Source organism: Physeter macrocephalus, unplaced genomic scaffold (genome assembly GCF_002837175.3).
Source record: "Physeter macrocephalus isolate SW-GA unplaced genomic scaffold, ASM283717v5 random_46, whole genome shotgun sequence".
Taxonomy (NCBI): domain Eukaryota; kingdom Metazoa; phylum Chordata; class Mammalia; order Artiodactyla; family Physeteridae; genus Physeter; species Physeter macrocephalus.
Window position 1 is genome coordinate 64837 of NW_021145332.1, and position 8728 is coordinate 73564.

The window sequence follows — 8728 nt, forward strand, 5'->3', positions numbered from 1 at the left end:
GACCAGGTACAGAGTTGGAATTGGTTCCTTTATGGAAAAACTGAAAATATAATAAAAATTAAAATAAAACCAGTTTTAAAAAAGCCAGCCCCTGGCGTTTCCACCTCCTGCCTCTGGCCCTCCAGAGGGATGAGGCCCTGACCCCAGGGCAGCAAAAGGATGAGGGCTTTCTGCCCCTCCTCTTCCCCCATTCTATTCCCATCTTAATCTCCACAGTGGGGGCCCCGGGAGGAACCAAACCTGGGTAGGGGAGCAGGGACCCGAGGCCCCGTGGCCCGAGGAGGGAGGCTCGGTGTGCACCCAGCCCCAGAGCTCCCGACCTGTAGTGTGGGCGTGGGCAGGGCCCCTCCTAGCCTGGGCCCAGCTGGGGTCGGGGCTGTTAGTTCCAGATCTTGAGGAAGGAGTCCCAGGAGCCTGTGGCCACAGCCATGCCATCGTCAGTGACCCCAAGGCAGCTCACTCGGTTGTCGTGGCCCGCGAGGACACCTGGGACGGAGGAGGACGTCAGAACTCCAGCCTCATTTCCCTGTCCCCGCCCACCCCCTGCTCGTCTCCCAGCTCTCACCTGCACGGTCGCCCTTCATGGCATCCCAGATGTTGCAATTGAAGTCGTCGTAGCCAGCGAGCAACAGCCTGCCGCTGCGCGAGAAGGCAACAGAGGTGATGCCGCAGATGATGTTGTCGTGGGAATACATGAGGAGCTCCTGGTCGGCCCGCAGGTCAAAGAGGCGGCACGTGGCGTCGTCAGAGCCCGTGGTGAAGGCATAGCCGTTGGGGAAGAACTGCAGGACACAAGACCAGAGTGGGTGAAGGTGCAGGGCAGGGCCGGGAGCCTGGCAAAGATGGGCCAGCCCAGCTCGCCCCAGAACTTACAGCCACGGCATTGATGTCGGATTCGTGGCCGATGAAGGTCTGTCGGCACATCGAATCCCGCACGTCCCACAGCTTGATGGAGGCATCACAGGCACCTGACACAAAGGTGCGGCCATCGGGGGCCAGTGACAGGGACATCACATCCCCACTGTGTCCAGCAAAACCCACCGTCTGCTGGCCTGTCTCAATGTCCCACAGGGCACTGGAGGGGTGACGGGAAGACGGAATGGATCAGAGACGGGTGCAGGGCAGACTCCCTCTCCCCTGCCCCTCCACCCTGTGAGCCCAGGCCCAGTGAAGCCTCCGCACAAGGCACACCGGGAGCCACTGGGTGACAGAAGCCTGCTCCTGTCCCAGGTGAGGAGGGGTCCCCCACTTCCCCCTCCCTCCTGCCACCAGAGCAAAAGGCTGAGCGCTCAGGACAAGGGCTCTGCCGGGGCCTGCGCAGGCTGGGGACTACCCCGAGCGCTGAGGCGATGCTCCCTCCCCCGGCAGGAAGTGTAGGTGAGTCCCGACTGCCTAGCCCTGGCAGGGCCTCACCAGGTGGTGTCCCCAGAGCTGGTGATGATTTGGTTGTCATCCAGGAAGCGGCAGCATGACAGGTACCCTGGGGAAAGGGGCTGGTCAGCCGGGTCTTTAAGGGAGGGCAGCGCAGCCCCTCGCCCCGCAACAGTGCCTGTGCCTTGCCAGGCGCCTCTCACCAGTGTGGCCAGGCAGCTCCCGGCTGACCCTGACGTTGCCCTCACGGGTCTTGAGGCTGTAGATGGAGCAGATGTTGTCCAGTCCCCCACAGGCCACAAAGTTTCCTGAGGGCGCGTAGGCACAGGTCATGACCCAGGAGGAGCGCAGCGGGATGGCGTGGACCTATGGACGAGGGGCAGTGCCCGGGGTCAGAGCCAGCCAGGGCCTGCAGCCCAGCCCCGTCGGCCTCAGGTGCCACCTCTACCTTGTTGGTGGTGTAGCTGTCCCAGATGATGAGCTTCCCGTCCTGGGAGGCACTGACCAGCAGCCTGTCGGAGAGTGGATGGAGACGCAGGGGGGTCAGGGTGGGAAGCCCCCTCTGGAGGCAGGACACCCTTGCCCCTCTCCCACCTGGTGGGAGACAACTCCCGGCAGCAGCTGCTGAGAAGTTCCTGTCGGTATGGCCCTGTTTCCCATCCCCTGGGGATGTCTGGGAGTCATGGGCTTCCCAAGCAGACTTGGCAACAGGGGCACGCTGTTTCTGGCACCAGACGTGCAAGGCTACCCCTGCCCACCCCGCCTGCCATAAACTCAGCCCAAGGCAAACACGACAGCTCAGCACACAGCGCCAGCCGCACCCACCTTGAGTCTGTCCCCCAGTGCATGGCGTAGATTTTTGCCAGGTGCCCACGGAGGGTCCTCCGTGTCCTCATTTGGATTCTCCCCACTGGGTCCAGCCCAGCTGTGATCTGGAGGTGGAGGCAGGATGGGCTCAGGAAGGTTCAGGCGGCAGGGCCCTCTGAGAAGTATGCTTCCAACCCGTGCTCCTTCCCTAAACCCCAGTCCGGCCCTGGATTCACCTCACCTGGGTCAGTGTTGAATCCCCGCATGCTTTTCGGGCATCCTGTAAGAGACGGCAGAGCCATTCAGAGAAAGGCACGAAGAGAAGACAGCAAGAGAGCCAAGAGAACAGCAAACGGGGGAATGGAGAGGATGAGACAGGAGAACATTAGGGTACCCCCACCACCACCCACACACAAACCCCTCCCCTGGGCTGGGGCACACAAGCCACCCGGCCCTGCCCGCTCAGCCGCCCCAGCCCGGCAGCCAGGCCCTCACCCGGATCTGGTTCCGGAGCTGCTCAGCCTCCTGTCTCAGTTGCTCCAGCTCACTCATGGCGCCGGGCCCGTGGGGCGGGGTTGGGGGCGGCTGGGGGCCGCGGGACGGGGGCTGGGGGAGGCAGCTCCTCGCCGCTGGCCCGAGGCCTGGGGGATGCAGGGCTGACGTCAGGCCCGAGGCCGCCGGGGAAGAAGGGGGAAAGGCGGGGTTGAAGCGCGGCCCGGAAGGGGTAAGTACCGGTCGGAGGGGGAGGGGGCGCCAGCGGTGGCCGCGGTCCCCCGGACAGAGCACGGGCCTCTGGCACGGGAGAGACGTAGCCGGGGAACAGCTGACTTCCCCAATCTTCCTCCCGCCCCCCGGAAACGGAGCGGGAAGCTCAAGAGGAAGCGCAAGGGAAACCCCTCCCTCGGACAGCAGCCCGGGCGGGACACCCGCGGCAGGAACTGGGGTGCGGGAAGGGGCGGGGAGAGTCCCTTCGAAAACAGACCGGGCGTCCTCCCCGGCCCGCACAGACACCGCCCTCCTAGCACCTAATTTTAAAAGGGACGGTGCCTCTTTAAATTCACCCCCATACACCGCACACCCTCCACACACACATCCCCAGCTTCGACTGGAGGTGGGGGAGACCAGAGGGGAAAGCTGGGCTGTTCGTGGGGTTGCCTAGGCAACCGTCACCCGGACTGAGAGCACCTCATTGGTGAAGTGCCCCCACCCTAGCCTGGTTGCCGAGGCAACCGCATCCACGGCTGAGACCTGTAGGGTGGATGACCCCACCCCCGGCCCCATCGCCCCCGCCCGACCCAGCCTCCCGCCCCTCCCCAGAACCAGCCAGGGTGGCTGTTTACAGGATTTGGGAAAAGCCGATTGGGCACTAATAGGTTCGGGACGGCTCACCCCGGATTATCCCTGGGCCGGCTGCGCCCCATTAGCCGCCCGCGGCGGGTGGAGGCGAGAGTGGCGAGGTAGCCAGCCCCAAGCCGCTGCTCCCTCCAGCTGCTAGGCCGCCCGCTCCGGCGCGCCCGAAGAAAGCCCGCGGGAGCCGCTCTCGAGTAATTAGGGCTCCAAAGAGAGGTCCCGGGCCCCGAGGCGCGGAGCTGCTCTCTCCCAGGCGCGGGCGAGCGGGCGGCCCCAGGCGGTCCGGCTCCCCAAGAGCCCAGCCCGCGGGCTCCGCGCCGGGGCCCCAGGGGCCTGGCTGGCTCCGCTCCAGGGCCCGGAGTCCTGACCCCCACCTTTGGACACCTGTGTGATCTGGCCATGCACACTGCACTCTGCCCACCCAGGCGTCCCCCATCCTGCTCCCACTTCCCCCGTACCCTGGGCGTTCCTCTTCCCCACTGACATTTCCCCTCTGTTCAGCTTTTCTACGCCAGCGCCAGAGGACGCCCCTCCAAAAAAGGGAGGGGGCAAAGCCCCCCACCCCACTTCCCCAGCTCCGGACAAAGCCCCTTCCTTCCAGCTGCCGGCAGCCCAGGAGGGGCGGCAACGCCAGACGCCCGGGGCAGAAGGAAGCAGGCCGGGAGGAAGCCGCTGGGGGCGGGGGCGACGCTCCCAGACCTCAATCCCCATCACTCTCCACGGCCCCATAGGCGGCCCCCGGTTCTGGGCATACAGCAGCCGGGGATACCACGGAGAAATGGGGGTGCAACCACCTCCGCAGGTCTAGTGGGGAGAAGGGGAGGGGACAAGGGAGGGTCCCCGGATCTGGCAGCTGGAAGGCGCGGGCCGGTGCCGCGCTGCGAAGCGCAGTGGGCCTGGTCCTCCGGCCCCCACGACCTCCATTTTGCCCAAATGAAAGCTAGGCGGGGCGGGGGGGGCCGCCTGGGAGCTAAGCGTGGGGTTAGGAATACTAAAGGGAATAGGGTGCCGAGGTCTCCGGTCTAGGGTAATGGGGCCAGAAACACGGGCACACCCCAAATCGAGGTGGAGACGAGAAGGGTAGCCTCGCGGCCCTGCCTGCCTCTGAGGATTCTGGAGTTTTGCAAGGCGAATGCCGGCGGGGGTGCGAAATGGGAGGACACGAGGGGTGCTACCCAGGGGCAGGCAAGGGGGTGGTAGAGGTGGGGAAAGGGGGCGGGGCGGGGCCTAGAGGAAGCCCCGAATTTAGACCCCCAACTTCTCAGGGAACAAGAGGTAGGTGGGGCTGGCCTGGGATCTGGGGTCTGGCAAAATAACCCCGATGGTGCAGCGAGAGCGTGCGTTATTGGAGGCGAGGGTCCCCCAGTTTCCCTTCCGGGTTTGGGAGCGACGGGGCCAGAAAAAGGGAGCGGAGGTCTGGAGAGTTACGTACGCTCCCGAGAGGCCAGACCGGGGAGACAGAAGAGAGGTCCCCCCATGGGAATTTGGGGCTGGGTGGGGGGGATGAGGACTCCTTTTATCAGCGGAGGTACCTGTGGCGGTGGGACTCTGCGAAGGGTCGCTAGAGGAGCGCGGGAGGTCCTGTCTTCCTCCGCGGCGGAGGCGGCAGCGGCGGCGACGCGGATGGATTTCCTCAGTCACCGCAACTCACCGTCCAGCTCTGCTCTCCCTAGAGCGGAGGGATCCCGCCCGCCAGTGACGCGGCCGTCGCCGCCGCGCCCAGGGCCCGACTGGGCGAGACCAACTACTTAGTGGGGGGAGCCCGGAAGGGAAAATACCACCTAAGGGGAAAATATTGACCCTGTCACATCAAAGATATTATTCCACACTATTTCCACGCAAAACGGACCAAAACAGATGCTTTTCTTCCCAAAAAGGCGCAAGACATCTCCCCCGGGACTGGCAGAGATGGTACCGGCACAGGGGAGGGTGAAACCGCTGGATGATCACGTGACCTACCCTCCCGGATTGGGCGGCTCCAGACTGGGAAGGGGAGTTCGAAGCCCCAGTTCTCGCCCTGGCTCCGCCCCCTGCATGTGAGGCTACGCCCCTACTTAGGGGGCGGAGTTAGAGATCCTGACCCGCGCAGGGCTAATCCGCAGGCCTCAGCGCTGTAGAGGAAAGGGCAGCGATGCCAAAGGTACCCGAGCAGGAAGGAGTGGGGGCAGCTCCGGCCCCTGGGAACTCAGGTGTGCTGTGAGAAAAGTCCTGCCCAGGCAGTGCCCCCACGTTGCCCAGTGGGCTTTTGTAGAACTCTTTACAGGGCTGCATGACACCGTAATAACAACTCATATTTATTGATTTCCATACTTATTTAATGCTCACGACAATATTATGAAGTTAAGTACTGGCACTGTTCCCATTTTATAGTAGTGGAAACAGATTCCTAGGGCTGCAGAGTTAAGATATGAACCAGGGCAGCTTTATCGACTTTACTGTGTGCAGTGCTAGCCTCTTGATGAACCCCTGGACCATCCCTGTAAAGGGATGAGAATGTAAGTATAAGCCTCAGTTTCCACATTTACAAAATGAGACTATTGATAGCTAACTGCCCTGCAAGTCACCTTGCATTGTTATGAGAACCCCAGAGATTGTGAAAATGTTTTGGTAAGTTCAAGTCAATGAATAGCCTTCGAGTCCTCATTTAAAATTTAAAAGTAAAAGTATCAAAACAGACACTTTTCATGTAACCTCTGTTGAAGGCATTACAAATAGTTTTCAAAGCACCAATTTTGGTGGTGGGGGCGGGGGTGCAGATCTTAGTTCCCCAACCAGGGATTAAACCCAGGCCCCAGCAGTGAAAGCACTGAGTCCTAACCCACTGGACCGCCAGGGAATTCACGTCAAAGCACTAATTTTTAAAGAAAATAAGAAAAAAAGTCATTCTTACTTAAGCACAAATTCCATGTATGTGCACTCATCAATTCAGTGATATATTAGCAGTAGATAAGAGATGTCAATTAGAATTCGGAAGGGACCTTATATTTACTTCAGTTTCAGTCTACAGATGGGCGAAGTGACTTCCCTAAAGTCATTTAGAAAACTAGCAGCCGATGACTAGAACCCAATTTTGTTAATCTCTATAGGGCATCTACACTGCTTCCTCTCACTTGGGTTCTGTGCTAATATGCTTCCTTGTTTTAACTCAATCAGCAAATATTTATTGAGTCCCAAAGATGTATCAGGCACTGTCTTAGGCCCTGGTGATACAACCTCGAATTTGTGCACCCTCCTCTGCCTGCAGGGAGCTTACAATCTACAGAGGAGACAGATGGTAGACAACCATGGAAATAACTATTAGTACTGGAGGCTTGGAAGTGCCATTTACTGAGAGCAGAGCAGTTGGAAGGGGATATATTTGGGGAAGAAGATCAAGAGTTTTAAGTTGGGACGTGTTAGACTTGAGGTGCCTAGGAGAGGTGCAAGGCAGAATGCTCAGTAGTGGCTGTCGAAGCAGGTCTGGGGCTCAGCAGGAGCCTGGGTTGGAATAGAGCCTTGAGAATGAGTGGCATTTTAGAGCAGATGAAATCATAAAGAGGTTCAGGGAAAAGACAAGATGGCCTAAGACCAAGCCCTGAGGAACTCCAACATTTAAAGGTCAGGCAGAGGAGTACAGGCTGCCAAAGGAGAAGCCAGAGAGCTCAGAAGAAAATCAGGAGAACGTGGAATTCTGGAACCCAACAGAATTTTTGGAAAATTCTGTTTCAAAAAAGGAATGGTAAACTGTGCTGAATGCTGCAGAGAGGTGAAACAAGGCTGGACCGGGAAGTGGGCATAGGATTGACTACCGTGGAGGCTGCTGCTGGCTTGGTCTGGAGCATTTGCAATGGATGCTTTGCTTGCAGTGGGCTGAGGGCGAGTGAGAAGTGAGGCGGTGGAGACGACCAAGGTGGCCAAGGCTTCGGGAATCTTGGCTGGGAGCGGGTATAGAAAGGTGGGGCAGCAATGGGAGGAGAATGTGGAGTCAGGAAATTTGTGTTTTGATGGGAGCTCCTGGAGCTTGTTTAGATAATAATGAGAAGGGCTTCCCTGGTGGCACAGTGGTTAAGAATCTGCCTGCCAATGCAGGGGACACGGGTTCAAGCCCTGGTCTGGGAAGATCCCATATGCCGTGGAGCAACTAAACCCGTGTGCCACAACTACTGAGCCTGTGCTCTGGAGCCCGTGAGCCACAACTGCTGAGCCCGCGTGCCTAGAGCCTGTGCTCCGCAACAAGAGAAACCACCGCAATGAGAAGTCCGCGCACCACAACGAAGGGTAGCCCCCACTCGCCACAACTAGAGAAAGCCCACGCGCAGCAACAAAGACCCAATGCAGCCAAAAATAAATAAATAAATTTATAAAAAAAAAAAAACCTTGTTTATAAAATTTTTTTTTTAAAGATAATAATGAGAAGGACAGAGTGGAGAGAGAGGTGAAGATAGAGACAGGTAGGGGATGACCAGAGGATGGCCAATCTCTCTGAGAAGGCAGAAGTCCTGGAGCGCACGTGGAAAACCTGGCCCTGGTGGGTCATGGGTCACTTCCTCCTCCCTCTGGCTGTTCTTTCTCAGGCTTCTCCTCAGCCTTCTCCTCCTCTTCAGGACACTCTGTAAACATTGATTTCCTCAGGATCCCAGCTTCAGCCTCCTCTTCTCACTCTCCATGTTATTCACTGGTGACTCCAATCACTCCTGGGACTTTCATTACCCCTTAACTGCTCATCACTCTCAGATCTCAGTCTCCACGTGCAGACTCGGTGTCTGTCCAACTGCAGACTGAACATCTCCACCTGGATGTTCATGGACAGTGGTGCACTGGAGTCAGCTCGTGCTAGCTTGGACCAGCTCGCAAGAGGCCACTGTATACCTCTCTTCCCAACTCCTCGTTCAATGATGTCATGTTGATAGTAGTAACTTGTAATCGTTGTGGTGAGAGTATTTACACCATGGAAGTCAGCAAATGCTTCAGATCGAAATTCCTCTTCCCCGAAGAGTTGATTGTTAAAACAGTGACTGCACACCACTGTTTACAGATGTCTCATATTCAACATATTCAAAACTAAAGTATGGGGCTTCCCTGGTGGCGCAGTGGTTGAGAGTCCGCCCGCCGATGCAGGGGACGCGGGTTCGTGCCCCGGTCCGGGAGGATCCCACGTGCCGCGGAGCGGCTGGGCCCGTGAGCCATGGCCGCTGAGCCTGCGCGTCCGGAGCCTGTGCTC

At 58.9% G+C, this 8728-nt stretch overlaps 1 protein-coding gene across 1 annotated transcript; it reads right to left on the bottom strand.

The window, feature by feature from the left end:
* Window positions 1-7: 7 nt before the first annotated feature.
* Window positions 8-5220, bottom strand: GNB2 (G protein subunit beta 2). The gene is made up of 10 exons (XM_007110613.3): window positions 5061-5220; window positions 2674-2819; window positions 2420-2458; window positions 2197-2303; window positions 1820-1883; window positions 1575-1737; window positions 1414-1480; window positions 874-1075; window positions 566-782; window positions 8-486 (listed from the first exon to the last, which is right to left on the bottom strand). Exons 2-10 carry the CDS (start codon window positions 2728-2730, stop codon window positions 380-382), a joined length of 1023 nt encoding a protein of 340 aa, XP_007110675.1. The 5' UTR covers window positions 2731-2819; window positions 5061-5220; the 3' UTR covers window positions 8-379.
* Between the last annotated feature and the right edge of the window lie 3508 nt (window positions 5221-8728).